The 22,097-nt window shown below is 47.7% G+C and overlaps 5 protein-coding genes across 5 annotated transcripts; 3 read left to right on the forward strand and 2 right to left on the reverse strand.

Moving 5' to 3' along the window:
- Window positions 1-2,646: 2,646 nt before the first annotated feature.
- Window positions 2,647-3,157, forward strand: LOC125948113 (vitelline membrane protein Vm26Ab-like). Its single transcript, XM_049673860.1, has one exon. It carries the CDS (start codon window positions 2,720-2,722, stop codon window positions 3,065-3,067), a length of 348 nt encoding a protein of 115 aa, XP_049529817.1. The 5' UTR covers window positions 2,647-2,719; the 3' UTR covers window positions 3,068-3,157.
- A 6,952-nt stretch (window positions 3,158-10,109) lies between these two features.
- Window positions 10,110-10,923, reverse strand: LOC125948114 (ATPase inhibitor mai-2, mitochondrial-like). The gene is made up of 3 exons (XM_049673862.1): window positions 10,788-10,923; window positions 10,438-10,573; window positions 10,110-10,347 (listed from the first exon to the last, which is right to left on the reverse strand). Exons 1-3 carry the CDS (start codon window positions 10,835-10,837, stop codon window positions 10,216-10,218), a joined length of 318 nt encoding a protein of 105 aa, XP_049529819.1. The 5' UTR covers window positions 10,838-10,923; the 3' UTR covers window positions 10,110-10,215.
- A 116-nt stretch (window positions 10,924-11,039) lies between these two features.
- On the forward strand, window positions 11,040-13,287 carry LOC125959589 (ribosome biogenesis protein NOP53). The gene is made up of 2 exons (XM_049692415.1): window positions 11,040-11,051; window positions 11,806-13,287. The coding sequence occupies exons 1-2, from the start codon at window positions 11,040-11,042 to the stop codon at window positions 13,111-13,113; spliced, it is 1,320 nt and encodes a 439-aa protein (XP_049548372.1). The 3' UTR covers window positions 13,114-13,287.
- A 55-nt stretch (window positions 13,288-13,342) lies between these two features.
- On the reverse strand, window positions 13,343-16,340 carry LOC125948105 (nucleolar transcription factor 1-like). Its single transcript, XM_049673849.1, has 7 exons — window positions 16,026-16,340; window positions 15,489-15,940; window positions 15,290-15,408; window positions 14,295-15,218; window positions 14,143-14,205; window positions 13,996-14,079; window positions 13,343-13,920 (listed from the first exon to the last, which is right to left on the reverse strand). Exons 1-7 carry the CDS (start codon window positions 16,099-16,101, stop codon window positions 13,578-13,580), a joined length of 2,061 nt encoding a protein of 686 aa, XP_049529806.1. The 5' UTR covers window positions 16,102-16,340; the 3' UTR covers window positions 13,343-13,577.
- Window positions 16,341-17,480: 1,140 nt separating this feature from the next.
- LOC125948108 (uncharacterized) lies at window positions 17,481-19,279 on the forward strand. Its single transcript, XM_049673853.1, has 2 exons — window positions 17,481-17,604; window positions 17,882-19,279. The coding sequence occupies exons 1-2, from the start codon at window positions 17,587-17,589 to the stop codon at window positions 19,148-19,150; spliced, it is 1,287 nt and encodes a 428-aa protein (XP_049529810.1). The 5' UTR covers window positions 17,481-17,586; the 3' UTR covers window positions 19,151-19,279.
- Window positions 19,280-22,097: the final 2,818 nt, after the last annotated feature.

The raw sequence follows: 22,097 nt of genomic DNA on the forward strand, positions 1-22,097 counted from the left end.
TATGCGATAAGCTACAAGCCTTAGGCAGAGCGCAGCGCCATGTACAAAACCATTCTGAAAAATGCCTTCATTCAAGCGAAAGAAACCACACATGAACGCGTCTTATGTATTTCATTCATTCCCTCGCAAAACACCTTAGCATCACCATCATCATCATCGACATCATTGTTACCATCGACACGCGTACACTTGCCACTTGTTGCCTAGCAGGATATTGTCCACTCACACACACACACGGCAAACGGAGGAGGAGGAGGATCGTTCAATGAATTCCAGATCCTTCTGTTGCTATTCTACTACTACTACGCCGTACACTGTTGTCACCGATCGCTTCTACGCCACCAACACACGACCTTCCCCCCGACGATCCACAAAAACACGGCCACACACGCGCGATGATCACTCTACACCAATAACATACGGTAAACTCATTTAGCTTCCAATTCATTCGCAAACCGGCCCACCAGTTTTGCGCAACCTACGACACAAGGCAAATTCGGGGAAACGTTTGGGATCGTTTCTTTACTTCCGCAAAGCACTTGTTTGCAGGAAACGGATGCAACGGATTACGCTCGGGCTTAAGACATTTTTCGCAGAACGCGAGTCGCAGTTTTCAAAACTTCCACACCTTCCGCCAGAGCACCGGAGGAAGCGAAAGCGAAAACAAAAACCAAACACTACTACCGTGCCACCATTAAAGAATTACATTACAAACACACAGAGGGCACTATAGGCCACGGTCAGGCCCCCAAATTCACTTAACACACGCGGTGTGTTGTGCACAAAAAAAAAACTTCAACACAAACTAATCAACAAATCCAATGACCGTTCTTGGTCCAGCTTACTTTGTTGGACGGCACTTAAACACGCACTTGCTTTCGTTCTAATTCACACACTTCAACGTGTATCCTTAACGACGACGCACTTTAGAATCGGAAAAGTCGGGGATCCTTGCTGTTCGGAGGACGCGCATCCGCACGCTTCGAGTGATAACGGCCTTTTCCACGTTTTTCGTTGTCACCATCGGCTCACAAGCTCACAAAAGCCGCCGCCGACACCGTTGCCGCGTGGTTTACACACACACTCTCTCTCTTTCTCTCTCTTTCCACTATCTATCTCTTTTCCGCTCTCTCGCTCTCTCGTCGCTCGGTGGAAGCGCACGCACGCGCACATAGACGCTAAGCACACGAATGAGCGAGCAAAACAGAACGAAAATGCACGCTTTCGGCAATCGTGGGGCCGATCGAGCGTTATCGTGAGAGATTTTTAAGTAATTGAAAAAGTTCTTTTGTGTTTCTCTAAGCAACTTGATAAAGGTAAATTTACTGGTTTATATAACTTGTTTAAGTACCATCAATAGATTTATATATCAAAATATATTGATTGGTATATATTTTATAAATTAAATAAATATTTTAAGCACAGGTTTTTATGATTATGTTTTATAATAATTATTATTTCAGTTTAAATTCTGGTGAAACATCATGTGTTCGGATGAAAAATTAATCGCAAATCATTAGAGCGTATTTTCATTGCTCGTGTACTTCTACTCTTGTTTGAAATTAAGTTTGGCTTTTGTGCTTTAAGCTTGTCATGTTAAGGGCATTTTGATGAACTCAATTAACACTAACCTATTAAACGCAAACAGGAGCAACCGTCTAATGAGCCTTGGGACCGTGCGAGGTGACAAAGTTTGCGAAAAATGATAATTTTAACGCGATAAGAAGCACGATCCCTTGGGAAAGCGTGGAAATAGTCAGAATGGAGATACCGGAAAGGGACTACATCAACAGTTTGTTTGATGCTTCATTAACATATACCTACGCATTAGATCTTGACTAATTACTAAATCAAATTGGAATGATTCGTTAGTGCACACTTAGTAAAGAAGTTACTGTAAAAATATATTTAGCGAGTGACCGTTTTAATGGTTGGATGTGCATATGAACATTCTCGCATTGATGAAATGATGTTTCGCTTTTCGGTTTAATATAAATGAGAGAGGTTCATTTTACTTTCAGCTTCACAGAAATTGGTTTTGAATCGAAATCTCGCAAACCACTTTGCAGTAAAGGGAATGTTTTGCACATCGTGTAATATTAGAGAGACGCTTCCATTTTAGAAATGCTCCTGTACTATTAGTGTTTCTGAATCGCTGTGAGTATAAATGTTACTTCTTAACATTTATTCGAAGTTTACAAATAATACCCAAAACGATACGAGCCATCGGCCTATCGCTGCACCAAATTCCCTTTCGATGGTCATTTGTCGACCAGTGCCATTGCCCAATGATCCCTCAAAAATCATTCCACACCCGTCCGCTCCACCTATTGTGCAATAGTTGCTGGTACGGCCCCACAGACGAATATGCGTCAGAACACGCGCACCATGTCCTTCAGGTCTGCGGTCTCGCGACCTAGCTACCTGCCTGCCATCCAGCCAGCCAGCCAGTCAGGCAACGATGGTGTCGTCCGTCTACGTACGTGATCAGGTTGGAATGTTAAATTAAACGCTTGGCATCACGGACCACGGTGACAAACCCGCCAATGACCGCGATTAACGATCGACTGTTGGGGGACCATGGTAGTCCCCACCCGCTATGAACGATCAGCTCGATCCTAGTATAAATGTTGCGACCGATGGCTACCAACAGCACAGTTCAACCGCTTCTCAGTTCCAGCACACCGAACAAATCCAAAAAACCAAAACCATCCTCAAAATGTTCGCCAAAGTGATCTGCTTCGTCGCCATTGCCGTGGCCTGCGCCGCCGGTAAGCCTTTGACGGCCGCTGTTGTAGCCGCTCCGGCCGTCGTGACCGCCCAGAGCTCGCAGGTGATCGCCCGGAACTACAACGGAATCGCTGCGGCCTATACTGCTCCGATTGCTGCGGCATACACTGCACCGATCGCCGCTGCCTATACTGCTCCAGTTGCCGCCGCCTATACTGCCCCGGTTGCCGCTGCTTACACTGCTCCGGTTGCTGCTGCCTACAGTGCTCCATTGGCGGCCGCCTACACCGCATCGCCTTACTCTGCGTACGCTCCTTACTATCCCTATGTGCTGTAGAGCTGTCAATCCGACCCCAAATCCAGCTTCCCGTAAGATCTACGACGTGAATTTTGTTACAATAATTACAACCAGCTCTTGAGCAAGGCATAACTCATAGTGAATCATTACGTCTTGATGATGGTCATCAAAATGAAAGAAAGTCCACCAAACAGCCGCAAACCTCACCACGGTCGCCATTCGTTGCCTTGTCCCCGTTTCATGTCCCTTTTGAAGTACAAACATGGCCTCATTTCTAATGGGCCATTCTGTGAAAGATTTAGATCTTCCGGAGTACTTTGATTCGTTCTGAAGAATCACTTTCATCGAATCGAGTTGAGTCCTTATTGCACAGACACAAGGAGAAGAAGCATTGGTCGTCCTTGCCACCGTCGAGTGGTCAATCGACACACAGTGGAGGGGCTCTGACTGCGGTAAGCCTTCCAGTACCGCGCGTGTCACGTTGTTGTATGCTGGAAACCCGGAAAGAAGAATATGGTTGAAGGTGAAGCACCAAGCACCAAGGAAGTGTTTTACACTCCTATATAAGGAAGCACATTACCGGAGTTGCTCTCGATAAGGATAAGGACATTCACTAGAGTAAGCAGATGCAAATGATTTCATAGAATTGATGCCTTCGGTTATAGGACCATAAGGTCGAGCTCTGAGAAGAAATCTAGAGCAAACGAAGCATCACCATGTTTGAATACACTACAAGGGATGCGGTCTAGATTTGCATTATTAAACGCGTAGAATGCTAGGATGTTATGAACCTCCGAATTACCTTCATCATCATCAGCGATTCAGCGGTTCGCTTCCAATCGGTTCGGTTTCATCGATTATGCAAAGAATGGTTTCATCGAAGACATCGATCATGCTGATCATCATTCAACCCGCATCGCAAGAACAGAGCAGGAATTTCAGAAGTTATTTCTCCATTTTCACACTCAACTCCACTCATCACCGGGCGAAGGTCGTCCTCCCCCGTCCGAGGAAAATGCTTCCAATTGACGTTCTGTCCGGCTCTCCACCTTTGTCTCTCAGTCACCGATCCTTACCGATTGCTGGTCTGCCTCCACTAAACACTCGAGATGCTGCAAAAGGACATTCCTGTGAGTGGCATGCCGGTGGAAACAGGGAATGGAAAATGGTGACCTGCTCGCAGCCTTACACGCTCGGTGGCTTGGAATGAATACTACCGAGTTGAATGGATGGGGTGCCTCCAAGAAATGCCAACAATTCTCATATTTAATATTCATATCCCCATAATTATGCACGGTACGTTCCCAAGTGCACGGGCTTTATAGAATGTGCGCCAACGACGGTGATATCGACACATCGGGACCGCCGGTCGGCGTACCCGAAAGGGGTATTACGCTCCATCATCATCATCATCATCATCATCCACCGCAGAGTGGTGGTACGTGGTTGACTGGAGCAACAGGATCCAAAGTGAAATGCGTGGACTCCATATCGCTTTGCCAGCAGTTGGTAATCGTTTCGGCGTTAAGCTTGACTGCGGGGAGGTGAAAGAATAGAATGCCATTCTCCAATCCACCCCCCTCGGCCACCGATCCGTTCCGACGCGATTTGATGCGCTCGATGCCGGATGTCCTTCGGCGGTTGTATCTACCTTCACCACCTGCAAGGATATCCCACGTAGAACGTCCACAGCATCATCTACGGCTATTCTCTGTGCGATGCTGGTCAGGTACGGACGCGAACGTGAAGCACACAAAACCAATAAGCCATTCCAACAGCGACCGGACCGGACCACACTGCACAGTCTCCATACACCGTTGAAAAGGCCAAGCCATTCCAACGATTGTGGTGTGGTAAAGCGAGAAAGAAAGCCAAGCTTGCAATGAGTGCAAAAGTTCAGTCTGGCAAAAATGGTGCAAACACGGAATTGGAGTACTTGGAACTAAACCAGAACGGCATAATAGGTGACGAAGTCGTCGGTTGGTGCTGAGACACTTATGCTAGGGGCTTCGCGGGGGGAGGGGGGAAGGGGGTTCGTACTATGGTCTCGCAGTCGGTTGATAATTGCACCAACTTATTGCCAGGACATTGTGAAGAGCTGAAAGATCTTGCTGGTCTCGCGGGATCCTGGCGTCGCTGGAGTGGCACGGTGGGTCTTTTAAATTCCTGGGAAGCCACACTGGGAGTAGTTTGTTTGAAGCAAATTTTGCAATAGTTTTTGAAAATTCTTTTCATTTATCTAATACAGTTCTATAGCGTTGAAAGGAACGCAGTCTTTTTGATTGTAATTTAAAGTGGATTATGGGACTTTGACTTTGACCTCTTCTAATAAATACAAGAACTATTCCAGATGCATGCATAAAATCATGGAAAATTTTCAGAAAAAATTTTCTTCCACTCAGTTGCCTCACTGTTACGAATTATAGAAGGTCCCTACGTGTCGATAGCGTCACGCTGCCATTATGAAAGCATTCAAAACCATATCCTTCAACGATGCTTCTAGGAAGGGAGCGACGATACGTTCACGCGTCTGCATTCATCCATCATTAAACCAAGTCGCGTTGGAGCTATCCAGGGACCGGTGTGTGCCGGGGGCCGATGCACGTTTCCTTTCTTCTATCCGGAAAATCCTGAAAGAAAGCTCACAAAAGCGGTACCGATCTAGACGTCGGCCAAATACCATTTTTAAAATGGCACGTCGGAACAATGTATCGAAGTGAATGTGTTCCAGGAGTTCCCGAGACGACCAAGTAAGCTCCAGCTCGCGAGCGAACGGTACCGGTCGGTCAATGAACTTGGACGGCCCCTTCCCTAGAGTCCCGTGGGGATCCTTTGCGCGATGTCCCGATTCGCCCATTTATCAGTCTGGTCAGAAGGAAGCGAGCTAGGCGCGATAAATGAGGGAAGGGTACGTCCGCTGGAGGATGGGGGCGAAGGCTTGGACTTAATTGGGGAAAGCGAAACCCCCTCGCCCCGGCTTATGCTCCGGTTCCAGTCTATGGTCGCAGCATAGTCTACGCCTCAATTGAGGTGGACACCCGGAGTGAGAGCGTTTTTTAATAACATAGGAAACGAGCAAAGGACTCTTGAGTCCCCCGCTTGAGCTCCTTATAGAATTCGAAGCAGCAGCCGGAGACATGTCGATGTTTTCCGGATGATTGTAATAAATTTACGATTAAATTACAATCAACGAATCGAATTACTGGGAGCAAAAGGATATTCGATATCGATTTGACGTTGGTGATCATCGAACTCATAACATACGCGCGTGGACACGCTCGCAAGGACGTCTCAAATTAAGGACACCCTCCTGGCTGCCTGGACAACTCTACGGGCACTGACTGACTTGAGCGGGTTCGTGACATTACGCCGGTGCTCAGGCCAGTATCCTTACACACCATGCGGGCTCGTGTTCGCGTTAAATTGGGTCACGCGGGTTCGCGTCCAAACCGGCATCCAGATTTATGCGTTTCCCCCTCTCCGGAGTGGATCTGGGTTTTCGGGTTTTTGTGGGGAGCGTGTACGGTTTCATGTTGCAGCGTTCGTTAGGGGCAGGATGGCTGCCTACGAGGGGCTACGAGTAGCGTTCTATGCAAAGCCACTAGGTCTGCCGAATGACTGCGTCATCGAATCCGGAACTCCAGGAATCCCGTCAGAGGACTAAACGTAGACGTAGAACCGGAACTATGATAGAGCAGTATGGATCATAAAAGACGAATAGGAGTGTAAAAGAGAGAGAGAGAGAGGATACCTATCAGGAACTATAAACATAAGAACACACCTACAGAGACACACATACAGACAGGGGCGGGCATGAAACTTGCCGGAACTTGTATACAACGGTGCGTGTGGCATATCGTTGTCGTCGAGGGTGCAAACGAGATATACCGGGTCATCCAGCGGTCCCGTGTGGGATGGCCTAGCAAAGGATTTTTTTCGGGACAATTATGACGTAATCCGGTAAGCGTGTATGTGTGTTGTAGTACGTGCGAGGTTTATTGCATCTCGTAATCGCCTCGGTCTCCTTACCGGGGTGTGTCTTTCATGGTTGCCGGCTCGTGCATGTTCATGTCTGCAAAAATTTACATTTCCATGGCCATGGAGGCACCATCCGTCAATTTAATCACATTCTGCTGAGGAATTGGGAGTGTTTTCGGGGTTTTTTCCCTCACAGTTCCTTCATCCTATCGGCACCTGGGGTAGTTAGAAAATTGCACCATGGATGAGGAATCGAGTTACAGATTGAGGGTACGCAACATGTGGGCCAGATTCTGATAAAATCTGTCGGACAAATAATTACTAGCTATGCGTTTTCTAAATTATACCATCCATCATGAATAAAGCAACGGTTTTTTGCTCGACTGCGTGTTTTTTAACATCTGGATTTACATGCACTAGTGCCAAGGAGTCATCCTGTTAAGAATGAGGTGTATTACATGCTAGTGTTTGATAAGAGCAACTAATTTAGGAGGAGCAGCTATTATAGGAGCATATAAGATACTTTTCACAAGATTGGAGTTACGCGTTCGGTGAATTCAAAGATCATTTTTCAGGTCTCTCGCGTATAAGGGTTTGTAATATTTTTTTAAATTTTCCCTCTCATTACGAGCTTTTTCTGTGCTATACACCTTCCATTTTGTTTGTTTTACAAATTTAATCGTACCTCTTGGTTCATTACTAGGTTGTGATTTATAAAAAAAAATCCACATACTTGTAGTATTTCCCATCTCTTAAACACATTAGTTAAAGACAAATTGACATTCTATTGGCAGAAAGGATAATGGTCCTGAGGTTGATGTGTTGAAAAGGGCAGCAAGGTAAATGATTCTTTTTAATTATCTGCGACCCCTTCAAAGGCCGGTCCTTCCTATATCCGATGTGACGGTTCGTCCAACGGTCAACCGTGTTTACGGCACGGTGTATACCTTCGCCTTCGCCTGGTACATTGTCTCTCGTGACCGCGATAAATTCCTGGTCACGTTTGTCCACCCGGCCTTCGATGGCCATGCTACGGGAGACGAAGACGACGCGGGCTGGTGATGGCTCTATTTGTACATAGTTGAGTGCGCGGTGCTGCACGTGCCATCAGCTAAGGGGAACCCAACAAGCTAGGGAGGATGGTGGAGGAATCAATAAAATGGAAAAGAAGTGAGAAACAAGGGTAGGGGCCGGTGCGTGGTGCCTAAATGCCATAACCCACTGCTACGCACCGTACACCCAGGAGGATGCGCCCAGGAGTGTAATGCATGAGAAGGGTGCCCGTCTCCAAGGGTGGATTCTATACGATTCCCTCCACCACAGAGGGGTTGACGATGGTCGGTCGATTACTTAATTTGTTTTATATCGACAAAGTTGATGGAGATGGAGGTTTGAGCCATTCCCATGGAGTTGCGCTGAGTGCTTTCGAGTAGAGATTTGGAAGTATAATCATAATTCAATGCCTATGGTGTGGTTCTCACAAAGAGTCCAAATTTTATGAGGGGAATGTGCAACTTCTAGGATAGCGAACGAGCATTAATCGTGGAGAGCGACAATTCCGGACCAAAAGGGATGTTCTCCTTTGTGTTATACATTCGCACAAGCACTTCACCACCGGATAGGGAGGAAATTGCAATTTACTTCTTTGGCAGGATGTGGCACTAGCACCGAGGCCGCTGGTTCGTTGCAACACCGTGCAATGAGGACATGTGGTCCGTCATACGGCGAGATACAGGATGTGGTAAGACGGCGAATGTAGACGCTGGAGGCGCGTTATTTAAATACCATCGCATACTTGACATCATTTCCTCACATGCGGTCTAGAAGAGGAACTAGGCAAGTAGTTCTAAGGACATCGACGATGCGTTGGTTTGGAGAGCATTGGTCGTTTCCTGTCGGTTGAAGGAAGTAGAAAACATTATCCTTCCAGTTGGCCTTGTTAGCAAACGTGCGTTGGTTGCGATTGCTTTTGAGTCGCCTTTTGTGTACCGTGTCCTTGTCCGTTCACACTCGAACGTCCAGTTTATGGTTTTTTGCCTCTTTTCTTGAGGACATGAGTGTTCTTTTTCGCATTTAACTATCGTGTCTAAACTGTATGAAGCAACTAATAGTAAGAATGTGCTCCATTTCGCTTCAGAATACGTTGAAATTTTCAAGGGTTGCTGTTTTAGATTGTTGCGCTATTCACTCTTGAAGCGTGTTTCGACGCAACAGCGCATTTCGAATCTAGTGGGCTAGGTTCTATCATGGCAATTAAAGGAGGTTTTGCCAAAAAGGCCCGGGTACGAGGACATCGTTAAAGGGTCGGCGGCGCGCACTGATAGTGAAATTCAAATGCACGCACAGCACCAGCACTGGCGGACAAATTTTAATTAATGCCACACTGTTTCACGCTGTGAACGACCGGGATGATGGTTTACGTCACGGCAATGGTGGGCCAAAAGATGTTATCGGATTGCGACTGCGAGACAGCCAGACCAAACCGGGGTCTGCAGCACACCCTTTTCGAGGGTTTCCCGAGGGAATCTGCTCGTCAAAGTACCCGGCAGTGTATGGTTCGTTTTTGGGGCCCATAGCCTCAGTGGCGGGTAATTAATTTGTCGCTAACTCGCCATTCAACCCCCAACGGAAGAAGCTTTAATGTATTTTCCCTTGTTGAGCATCACGTGGCCTATCACGACGTGACGGTTCGTGCGGAGTGATCAACGCACGATCACCGACAACCGGACCAGTGTTGAGGCTTTTGGCGTTAGTATTCCGTTCGTTATCAAGGTTAATTAAAAATTCATCCCTGCAAAGGCAAGATAGCGTCCACTGGGATCGGGCCATCGCGGTTCAACCTTTTAACATGCAGTCGTACTACTAGGCAACTATTTCTAATTTTGTCATCCGGTACTGTCTCGTGATACGTTTGGTCGCTCATAACTTCATGCACCAAATGATGCGCATTGATCTGGCTTAACTTCAGTCGCATTGCATTACATTGCGCTGTGTGATCTCATGCAACGGAAATAGAACGGTCGCCGAAGCAGTCATCATCGATTAAATCTGTTGCTCTTGCGTCGAACCGCAAACAGCAAACCTACACACAAGAGACCGAGAATACGAGTGATACGATTTATTCTAATAAACATCGGTTGAAGGCACCGTGTGTGTGATACAAAAATGCCGCCACCAAAAAAAATACTCAGGATCCCCTCATTCTCAGCTTACTTCTTCTTCAGCTCCTCAATGGCCTGCTTATGGCGTGCGATCGCTTCTTCGTGGTGTTTGATCGATTCGGAGTGGAAATCTTCGTGGTTGATAGCCTTCTGTTTCAGCTTTGCCAGCTGCTCTTGACGCTGCAATCGAATGGAAAACAATCAATTAGCGCCTTTGTCGTCGTCGGTCAGTCATCATCACCTCCAGCTACGACAGGAGCGGTGACTTACCTGTTTGTAGAAGTATTCCTCTTCGTGAGCGAACTCCATCTTACCGAAGGAACCACCGGCGTCACGGATCGATCCACCGCCGCCACCGCCCTTACCGGCACCGCTTCCCATCTCACCGCCGCTCATGCGAGCCAGTCTACGGGAAGAGATGGAGGAAGAAAAAGAAATTAGAGATTCCACCAGTCCGGATCAATCATTATCTAGACTCAGGGGGAAACGGAGTGCTGATAAGATACACGGTCGATGTCCCCTTGCTTAACGGAACGGGCGATGGCGACCAGCCGACCGATGCTGACCCCAACTCTGAGGCTCTCGGCTACCGGCTAATAATGCATTTTGAGCGTTCTTACCTCATTCCACTCGGCACAATCCATGTCGTAGTTTTGCGCAAAGATTGCATCTTTTTCCAGGGGGTTTATTAGCACCGTACAAGAGAACAAGAGTACAGAAAATATTAAACGTTCGACGGTAAACTTGAAAGTCACGTAAAAAAAAGGCGTTTTGACAAATTTCCCTGATAGCCAACAGCCCAACTATTCCCACGAATTTTATTATTTTTTGATAATTTGATATTTTTTGATACAAACACAGGTCATATTGATATGAACCCAAAAGTGATATAAAACCGTAAAATAGCTTCATAAATATCGTCCTTTTTAAAATATCGGCCCCTATTGCGATTGTCTTGTCTCGTTTCCAAGACAAGACTCGACCAGTCTTGTCTGGCAAAAACCGCCGAGTCTTGGTTGTCTAAAATCGGTATTGCGAGAGTCGCATGAACACTTGAATGAACAAGTGTTCATTTGGCTGTCAAAAGCCATCAAAATCGCAGCTTTGTTTGTAAACAATCGTGCGCAGTTTGAGTTTCCTTACCGTTAACGTGTTTTAATTCATCAAAAAAATGTTTTCAATCGTACAATATTTGTTCAATTATTCTCAATCTCTGATGCATTTTTATTCAGGAACTCGATCGTCACGAAAGCAAATGCTGAGGTTTGAGCCCATTACATGGTTCTCAGAAAATGTGCCATTTCGTGCAATTGAACATAATCGATTACTGGTAATAGGTTATTGATTAATTCCATTAAATTCTTCCAAATCAACCGCCAGTCTGCTAAACAAAAAACTGTTACGGTAATCTTAAATCGCAGTCTTGTTTGGCAGACTCCCAGTCTGGTAGCTTTGAGTACAAGACAGCTGAGTCTCGTTTCCAAGACAGAAATCGGTGTCAAGCAAGACACTCGCAATACCGACACCAGACTGACGTTTGTCTTGGAAACGAGACAAGACAATCGCAATAGGGGCCATCGTGTGTTGATTTCGTCCAGGGCTGTATTGACAGTGGCTAACTGGGGTCACGATTGACAGCTCGTCTCACTGGCCATCTTGTTTTTGTTCGAACCTCGTGCGTTCCGGGCGGTTTCAAAATTCCACGGTTCCACGATGAAAAAACACGTTTCCCGTAAATTGAAATCGTCCTGGCGCAAGCATATCGATACGAGTGAGATCGATTCCTTTCTCGAGCAACAGCGACAGGATGAGCGCATCGGACAGACCGCAGACCAGCCGGACAATGAGTTGTTTAGTGAGGAGAGAAAACCGGGTAAACCGAAGACTACCCTTCGAGAGCTGCGCCGTAAGCAGTTCGCCGAAACACCGAAATCGCTGCTGCCGCTGAAAAATACGTCCCAGGTCCGGGATCCGATCGTGAAGCGAAACGTTAAGCAGACCAGCAGCATTCCGGCCAAACAGGGAGGGGGCAGCTTTCGACCGGAACGTAAACGGCCCCTCATCCGGAAGAATGTGTGCGATGTGACGATGCAGGAAGACTTGTGGAACGATGAAAGTGGTGGCGTGCCGAAATCGCTACAGTCCCAGTGGATAGACAAGGAGCAGGTGCTGCATACACTTCGGCACTCCGGCAAACCGCTAGTGAAGCAACCGGGCAAGATCGTGACGGGAAAGGAGAAGAAAGCAGCCTCCAATCTACCACACCAGGGCACGAGCTACAATCCAGCGATCGATGATTATCTAGAGCTGAAGAACCAGGCAGTAGAAGAGGAGCGGAGTATTCGTAAACGGCAGGCACACTTTGATCGGGTGGTCACCAACATGTTTGCGAAGGAAGAACCAGCTGAGCGGAGAGCCAGACAGTTCAAGGAGCTGACTGAAGGGTTGATCGAAGCGCAGAACCCTGACTCGGATGCCGAGGAGGATGCAGAAACTGAGGGCACCAGCGAGACTATTAAAGCAAAGGGGAAGGTCAACAAGGTACACAAATCGCTGAACAAGCGTCGAACGCAATTCCAAGAGGCACGCGAAAGGTACCAGTTAAAGTCGGAACTTAAAAAGATGATGGAAATCAATCGGCTTACTGAAATCACCAATGAAGTGCAAAACGCTGAAGCGAAGCTGGCGGTTAGAAAGCTAAAGGCAGCGAAGAAGAAAATCGCTGAAGCAAATGAATCGCTGCCGATCGATTTTATTGAGCCGGAGAGGCTTTCGGGAAATCTTCGAACGATACAGCCGAATAAGGATTTGATTGCGACGGGGCTGCCCAAGCTTCGGCAGGCCAGCGTCATCAAGAAGAGCCGCGCAGAGGTGCAACGCAAGAAGAGCCGCTCGCTCAAGAAAGTGCGCTACGTACGTCGGTCACACAAGGAGGCAGACAATTGAGTTTGTAGACAACAATAAGCAGTGTTTTCGGCGGTATTTTAGCTAACATCTGGCCGAGGGGATGATAATGTATGTTTATAAAAAATCAATAAAAATTGGTATAAAGCAGAATGACACACTTCATCTGCATTCGCTTTCAATTCTTCATTTCATTTCAATTTCAGTAAATTTATGAGGCAAATCGGCTAAATTTCTTCAACTTCCCTTCAATGCTTTCAATTTACTTTGGATACAAAATACATGGTTTCTCTTTCATTATTTCTTTATTTAAATTTGTTCTAGTTAACCTTACGCGTAACAACGTATGGTGGAAAGTTCTTTAAAAAAAAGGTCCGTTATTTCACATGCACACGTGTAAAACCAAAGACCCGCATTGTGAACTCTACAATAATAGGAAACAACAGTTACGAACAATGTAACCATCTCCCCAGGCGGAGACCGGTCCGGCTGCTTAACGAGAATTCTCAGTCGTCGTCCGAGTCGTCGCTTTCACCGCTACTGCTGTCTTGCGGTTCTTGCTTGGTTCCATTAGCAGGTAGCTCGCCACTTGTGTTATCGTCCTCGCTGTCATCCTCTTCAGCACTGTCATCCCCCTTTTTCGCTTCAATTTTCTTCAAGTATTTCTCAATCTGGTGCTTTGGCAGGGTTTTAAAATATGCTTCCAGCTCCAGTACGTATCGCTTGTGGGCAGTCTTTAGTTCACGCTGCATCTCCTTCCGCCGGTTGCTGGACAGCTTATTGAAAGCTTCCTCTGCCTTGCTACGTTTACCAGAGTAATGCTCCTGAATGAAATAGTCCAACAGTTTTCTAAAAAGTAGAAAGAACCAAAATCAATTAGTTATCCAATCGAAAGGCAGTTACAATTAGGGACAGTTTACGTACTTCGGTGGAGCGCGTGGCTCACTCATAACTGGAGGTGCGTTTTGCTTTTTCTTCCCCGCACCACTATCCGAACCCTCGCGATCACTGAAAACGAGAAGGATAACCATTAGGGCAAACTGGTTAAGGTCGGAATCATCCTATACATACTCTTCGTTCGATGGTTGTGCAGCAGATGCCGGTTGCGATTTAGATTTCGAGCTCTTTTTCTCTCTTTAGAATTGATAATAGTGAACAGAGGGAGAAGTAGAGTTAGGAAAGATCATCCGGCAAAAGGGCTTACTAGGACCGTATATACTGACCTCACAGGTGACGGCTCTGCGGCGACAGAAGTCGTCGTGTCTGCCTTTTTCTGCTTTTTCTTAGCCACTTGCTCGGTTGCTGATGTATCGGGCTCCTCGATGATGGCACGCTTGCTGCTGGCTCCCTTCACCGGTGACGGACTTTTGAGGATGGACTTCAACGGCTTAGTGGGATTAGGGACGGTCGGCGGTGGTGCCATTGCTGCCAACGATGCATCCTTTTTCATTGATTTGCTTTTTCCTGGCGTATCGAAGTGATTGATGGTCGATTCAGCTAGCGGATGCGCATCGACCACGGTATCGTTGACCGTCACGTTGTGTGCTGTCCTGGTTGAATTTCCACCACCTCCTCCTTCCATCTGTAACCGTTTCTTTTCCTCCTTATCCAACACGCTCTCCATGTACCCTTGCAGGAATTGTATCTCTTTGTCCCGCTCCCGGTCTGGCAGGGCCTCGATGTACTTTTGGTAATCCGTGACGAACTTGGCCCGCGCCTTCCGGAACTCTAGCTCCAACTCTAAGCGGCGCATCTTCGGTAGCGATTTGAATTCCTGGATCTTCAACTTACGCCACTCTATGATCGGAATCTGTATGTCCGGTTCGGCGTGAAACTTTACATAGTAATCACTACACGATCGTCCGACCGCTTCCGGTTTCCCGATCGCCTTGTCCAACATTTCCTTTTCTGTTTTCGTGAGGTTCACCGCATCGGCGTCGGCATTGGCGTAAGCTTTGCGGATGTACTTTAGCCGATGGTTCATTCCCAGCTCGCTCCAGCTCTTCTTTAACTCAGCGTGCGACAGCTTAGGCTCCGTTTCACGTCGCTCGCTGCAGAATACGTTGAATGGAGTTACCTTCAAGGCACGGGATCTTGCCTTTGATCGATTTCGCTTGTTGGTTTGGCTGCTTTCTGGATGCTCTTGGCTGTAATATTACCATTTCAGGGTTAGTCGATTGCAGGCGGTGGAGACACTGCTTCGTGCCATCATACTTACTGGTACTTCTCCATCTCGATTTGGTATGTTTTTTTCGATTCGGCAGCCATTCGCTCATATTTAGCCTTTTTCTTCTCGGATAATTGCGCAAAATCCCGAGCGATGATCTTCACCAAATCCTAGTAGAGAAGCCCAGTTTCAAACAATGAATAAAACTTGTTATTTGTTAGGACAGCAGGGTCACTACTAGCGCACTTACCGAAGGGGAAACGGTTTGGTAGCGTTGTTGGTAGCTACTGTAGACCTCCTTCATGAAATGGATGTACGACGAAAGCGGGGCTTTCGGCATTTCCGCTCGCATCCTCTTCTTGATAACCTGTGGGACATCATCGAGCAATTCCGCTAGAGTACGGAATTTGCGCACTTTCTTCAGCAAACCGTACGTCTGCTGCTTAACGTTCTCCGCCGAGTGACCGTCGAAGGCCACCTTGTCCCACTCGATCACCTTCAAACGGGAACTGTGCGATCGTTTATCGTTCTTTGGTAGAACGGAGCGCAGCTGATTGAGCAGTTTCTCATACTCGCCAGCCGGCCACAGCTCATCACTTCCAGCTCCAGCTTCGCCTTCTGTTCCTCCCTCATCGATCTCCTCCTCATCCTCTTCGTTTTCTTCCTCATAATCGGTCGCGTCCTCGTCGGCATCTGAAGCAACTATCGGGAGAAAATGCGGGATGCTTTAGTAGGGGCATCGAACAACCTCAATACGCGTGCATCAGCATGCAGGATTCCGGCTTACCTCCTTCGAACTTTTTGGAGAAACTGTCGGCATTATTACTCCGTTCGTAAGCAACGGATAGCGATCGTTTGCGCATTTTAGCGTTAAATTAAACAATAACCGTTAATAGGTTATGTACACGCCAGCGGCTTCCCTCCAAAACCGCACAAACGAAAAACACGAAAATGCAACGTTCACAGCCGCGTACAGGAACAACCGGGGCTCACCGGACAGAACACCGGAAATTCACAAGGATGTCGTTTAGTTAACAATGAACAGATAAAGGAAAAATCCGGGAAAATCCGGGAAATCCGGAAAGCTTGTTTGTGAACCGCGTTTTGGGAGTTTGACGGCGCCAATGAACACACCAGTGGCTTAAATCTAGAAATAGTCGTATAAAACACGCAACGACAGCACAACAAGGCGGATAACAGTCTTGTAAGAAACGGCAAAAAGTCGAGCAGCAAAAAAATATCGTTTTTTGTTTCGACTGATTGTTTATTTGAATTTGCTGTTACTTTAACTCTTCAAAGAGTCGTAACTTTCTTCCTGTTATCATTTTTGTGCCTTCGTTTATGGAAACGACTTTCACCAGCTCAAAATCCGTCGTTAAAATCCAACTATCATTGGGTTTGTTGGAAATAGTATAATTTTTCATGTAAGGAGTAACCCTTCCCCCGTGATTTTGAAAATAAGGATATGAGGAAGGGGTTTCAAATGTCCTTTTAATGGTGTATTCTGCTATGGCACGAACCGGATTCTCGGAACTGGTGAATGCTATCCCCTTCATTTGCTTCTGCCACGACTGCTTCCAAGAAGAACGGGTGCTCCACCATGTTCCATAAATCATGATTCAGGTTTTTAGAGCGAAATCGCGATCTTAAAAGGCAATCTCCGTCTTCTTCCGTCGAAAGTGTTTGTTTTCTCATCAATCCTTTACGCGGAACTGATGTCATAGGCGTGATATACTGCACGATTCCTTTGCGAAATGAAAATTTCCCCGGCCAACGCAATCGACACAACAACGAGCGTTTGTGCGCGCTGAGTACTGGCCATGTCCGTCGGTTTACACACGAAAATTGATCATCAATAACGTGCATCACCTCGGCCGCCTCGTGCTCACGTGGAAAGAATAAAGAAGCGCGCGGTATGACGATGCATTAGCATAAGTCATCGCGTATTTGTCCGGAGGATTCGGAACGGAGAAGCACACATCACACTTTCAATTTCGCTGACTTCACGGTAATAGCGGGATCCGTATGGGCACATCATAAAGCAAAAAGAAGTTGAAGCCCCCACGGCGTCTCATTCCACTATGAGCTTCAGGTTTTGGAATCTCCTATTAGAACAAGCGGGGTGAATTCGTGAGATGAGACTTCCATGAATATGATAATTATACAGCAACAGACGCCCTAGAGGGGTACAATGGCATGGGTGGCGAACAGAATCAGCAGGAAGAAAGAACAGGTGGAGCAACAACAAGGGAGAGAACTGGATGCAATAGTATAAAACCTGCTAGCACCAAGGTGCATCTCGTTCAGAATATTCTTCGTACTAAGCGCATCTAGTGAACGATAGCAGAATGTTCAAGTTGCTGTTGGTGAGTAGTCCCCGTCATATGGCGGTATTCTAGGCTCGAGTGTTTTCAGTGAAAGCAGAATCGTTTGATGTGTCTAGTGCGGTCTAGTGAAGCAACTTTGCTTTTATTTTCAAAAAATACTGGTGATCAATGATAGGGAATTTGTTGAAATGCTCCATCGAATCATATTTCTTGAAATTATTTTTCGTTTTCAAATTCATTCAAACAGCAATCGCGTGAATCGAGCAGCCTCCACAGGTTTTTTGATGGATTTTCCTTTCATTTTTCCATTTCCCAGGCCATCGCGTTGCTCAGTCAGTCACTGCTCGTCAGTGCGACCCTTTTTAAGAAAAAGATAATCATCGCATCCGAGAGTGATGGTCATGATCATGGTGGTGGTGGTGCCGGTGGCGGTGGCGGCGGATTTTCCTTGGGTGGCGGAGGATTCGGAATTTCGTTTGGTGGCGGTTTGTCCGGTGGCGGCGCTGGAGTAGGCCATGGCGGAAATTATGGTGGCCATTCCGGTGGCGCTGGAGGTCCGGGTCATTCCGGAGGATCCGGCTATGGAAATGGTGGCGGTGGTAGTGGTGCTGGTGGTGGTAGTCACGCATCAAGCAGTGCGTTTGCTAGTGCGTCCGCTAGTGCGGCCGCTGGAGCTGGTTCTACCGGAAATGGTGGAGTTTACGGAACACATCAGACCGGGCCCAGTGGAGCAGGAAACGATGGTGGTTACGGTGGTGGATATGGAAGTTATCAACCGGGTCCGGCGGGAGCTGGAAGTGGTAGTGCTTACGGACAAGGTGGTGCCCCTGGCGGTGGACATGCTGTCCATCATGCTCCGTCGGAACACCTCACACCTCCCGGTGGAAGCTACCAAGGAGCTGTTGGTTCTGGTTCTGGATATGCCAACAGTTATGCCAACAGCTACGCTAGTGCTGGTGCTAGCGCTGGTGGTAGTGCTGGGGTGCCCAGTGGACCAGCGAGTGGAGGTGGATCATATCAGGGATCACACCAGCAAGGATCGCATCAGCAGGGACCACAACATCCGGGCGGTCATCATGGCGGTCACGGTGGTGGTTTTACGAAACAAATCACTATCACCAAACACATCGAGGCACGACCATCGCCACCGGTGATCGTGGAGAAACCCGTACACGTGCCGGTCGATCGCCCATACCCGGTATACATCGAGAAGCAGGTTCCCGTGACGGTGATCAAAGAAGTGCCCGTTGCGACCGGAGGACACTCAGGACACGGAGGAGCAAACTATGGTGGTGCTGGTGCTGGAGGTAATGGACGGTATTATGGCCAGCAGGCAGCTGGTGCAAGTGCCAGCGCACATGCCAGTGCCCACGCCAGTGCGCAAGCGGGCGGTAGTGCAGGGGGAGCGAGCTACGGTGGACAACCGAGTGGTGGCTACGGTGGAGACGGTAACGGTGCCTCCGGAGCCGGCGGTCATGGTGGCCACGGAGACCACGGTGCAGGAGCGACATTCACGAAGACCATTTCGTTCGAGAAGACCTTCAACAAGCACAAACACTTCTTGCATCATCATCACGGCTGGTAGAACCCGAAACCATACCAAACGGTTTCGTTCCGTGCATCGTGCAATGGCCCATCGGGGAACGGACCACTAGCGGGTGTTGTAATACCCTCGAAATGACTAATAAATGTGTAATTCCTTTTAACGAAGCAATATGTGTCGCTCGCTGTATTTGTGCGTGCTCCTCCATCTTCTCTAGATCGTAAAACGGTTTGTTTTTGAGGTTATGTTGCTGCAAGCAGCGCTCAGCGGCAGCGAAGAAGTGAGAAGAATGATCCACGAAGATCGCCGGATACAGCGAACCAGTTCACAGGCCCAGGTTTTATGAATGAAATGCCGGCGAAATGGTGCACGACCGACGGTCGAATGGCAAGGTGTTTCCGGCACCGACAGACAACTAGTCGAAGATTTCGTTTTTTTTTGCATAATTCACTGAACTGAAGCTTTTTTTCATACAATGGGGCCACCTTTCCTGTGACCAACATTTGGCCGAGACATTCTCGAATGGCCTCAGGCAGGGGATGGGGTTCAGGCGTATGTCAGCCTGGCTGCGGAGGGGCCGCTGCATAATATGGAGCAATACAAATAGCCCCCCGGGGGCAGGGGATTGATATGACAGTGGGGTTTCGCGTTGGCGCCCCCTCCCGTCCTTTCTTCCCCATTAAACTAGTTTCCCTTTCGACGCGATGTTCACAGTTCATTGATTCGAGCGTCCATATTGTAGGACCATCGATACGGTATCTGATTCCGCTGGTTGACCGCACGTGGCTGGAACCCATATTTTATCCCAAATATTGGTGTAATGCCAATTTATGGTTGTTAGAAGAATAGTATCTATCGAGAAGGGAGTTAGTATATCGCGCGATATCGCGAGTTGTTGGCTACGAATTGAGACGATGAATAAAAGGGAAGGAATGCCCACTGTCAGAACTGTTATGCAAGCGATGACGTTCGCAGTCTACTTTAGTAGGCCTGGTAATTGTTGCTCCATCGAAGAAATATGCGATCTAGTTGATCAATCCGGGTAGGCTTTACTCTCATAATCGTTTTGCTTCTTGTGACAAATTCATTTTAATAATCTAATATTTTAATGAAGAATGAAGTAATATTTCCACATATATTCATTTGTAAAAACTGTAGTCCTTAAAGTACAAATATTTTAGCGATAAAAAATTGACGAAACGATTGTATACTAAATAGCTTTCATAACAATTGTGTGCTATGGCTCTGTTTAAACAAACGCTTAGGTCACTACAAACTGATTAAACAAACGAGTTGAGTGATCTATCCATAAAAAATTAAGACGCCTAGCTCATCTATTTGCGTGCTAAACGGATGCTAAATGAAGCCATCAAACGGACGGTCGACGATGATTAACCATTTACGGTGCGGTCATCTCGTTCCAACCGGTGGCAGCGGCGACCGGCTACGCTAGCTACCGGTGGCTATGCCTGCCAAACTGCTCCAAAATCCATTCCAACTCCAAACCGCAATCCACGACATAAGTGCCGCACCACGTTGTAGCGACCATCATCTTGGTTCGGCACTTCGCTAACGATGCCAAACAAGAGCTGGTGATGAATTGGCTACCAAAAGTAGTGATACATCATCACCCCCCCCCCCCTCCCCGCGGTTCTCTTTCCTCTCCGTTTATCACGTCGTCACACGTTTGGTGTGTAAATTGGGTGAAGATCAACTCACTTTGACGGGAGGGGGGGGGGGGGGGGTCTGATCGGATGCTATGCTTTCAATTCGCTTTCAGCAGAGCCGGCTTGAAATGGAAAAAAAGAGCAATCCCGCTGCGCGTCGCGCCAAACCCGCCAGACACTAGGTGACTAGGTGAAGGGCGCGAAAATGGGGTCCGGGATCGGGACAGAACCACTAGACGGCGGCGACGACGACGGCGACGACGATGCTGATGCCAGCGAAGAAAACGAAACGAAAGGCCCCCCCAAAACAAACAAACAATGACGCCAGCAATCGAGACGAGAAGCATAAACCCGCGAAAACCGCGACATCGGGCTCCATTATGTAAGGGTTGGGGCACAGGCCGGCACGGGGACTATTCGTGTAGCAGCTTCGTTCACGCTTCACGATGGCGCCAATGGATTTGCTACCGTTTCGTCCAGTGTCACCGCACCTCTTGATCCTCTACAAATGGTTCCTTCACTAATTGGGGCGATATTAATTTAATTTAATGAACCCCACTACCCGGGTTGGGCACATCCGGGAGGATCGCCGTCGAAGTGTGACCTTGGACTAGTAAGAAAATAAAAAAAAACTCACCCAGACGGTCCAGAGGACGCTCCTTCGCGGTCCGTGGTCTGCATGTAATGCATCGTTTACCTCGGCTCTTCGTCACTCCATGGCGGCTTCATGGTGGGTGTCTTGGCGTTGTTTTAGGTCAACGAGTGAGGAGCCAGCCAGCGCAAGTGATCGCGACCAGCCACACCAGCAGTTTGCCATTATTATTATTTATCTGTGAAAAACGGTGCCCGGTCGAGATTGTTTGAGTTTTTCGTTAGATAATGGCCGGGGATCTTAGGTGCTTGCTGTTTGTCGTCGTCCCGTCGTCGTCGTCGTCGTCGTGTGCCGGGTTGTCGACGGGTTTTCCAGCCGTCGTTTCTCCGATTGCCCAAAAACCAGACTGAAGCAAAGCCTGGTCATAGGAGGCTGAGATATTGCCGGCGTTGCCGCTGCCGCCGCCACCTTAGTTGTTGTTATTGTTTTGTTTCTCGCCTTTCTGAACAGCGAACGTTCGATTGGTTAAGATGAGAGCGGGCTGGTATAGAGTCTCTGAGAGGCTGTCGCATAATAGGTCGGTCGATGGTACCCTTCGCCATCCTCATCGCCATCAAAAACTGCGATGGCCAGAGCGATACGCCCCGCGATCCCTAACGAGCTGAGGGTGAAGAACAATAGCCCAAAACGCTGCGCGTGATATCTGGCCACCCCTTTGGATGGTCTGGAT

This window comes from Anopheles darlingi, chromosome 2 (genome assembly GCF_943734745.1).
Source record: "Anopheles darlingi chromosome 2, idAnoDarlMG_H_01, whole genome shotgun sequence".
Classification (NCBI taxonomy): Eukaryota; Metazoa; Arthropoda; class Insecta; order Diptera; family Culicidae; genus Anopheles; species Anopheles darlingi.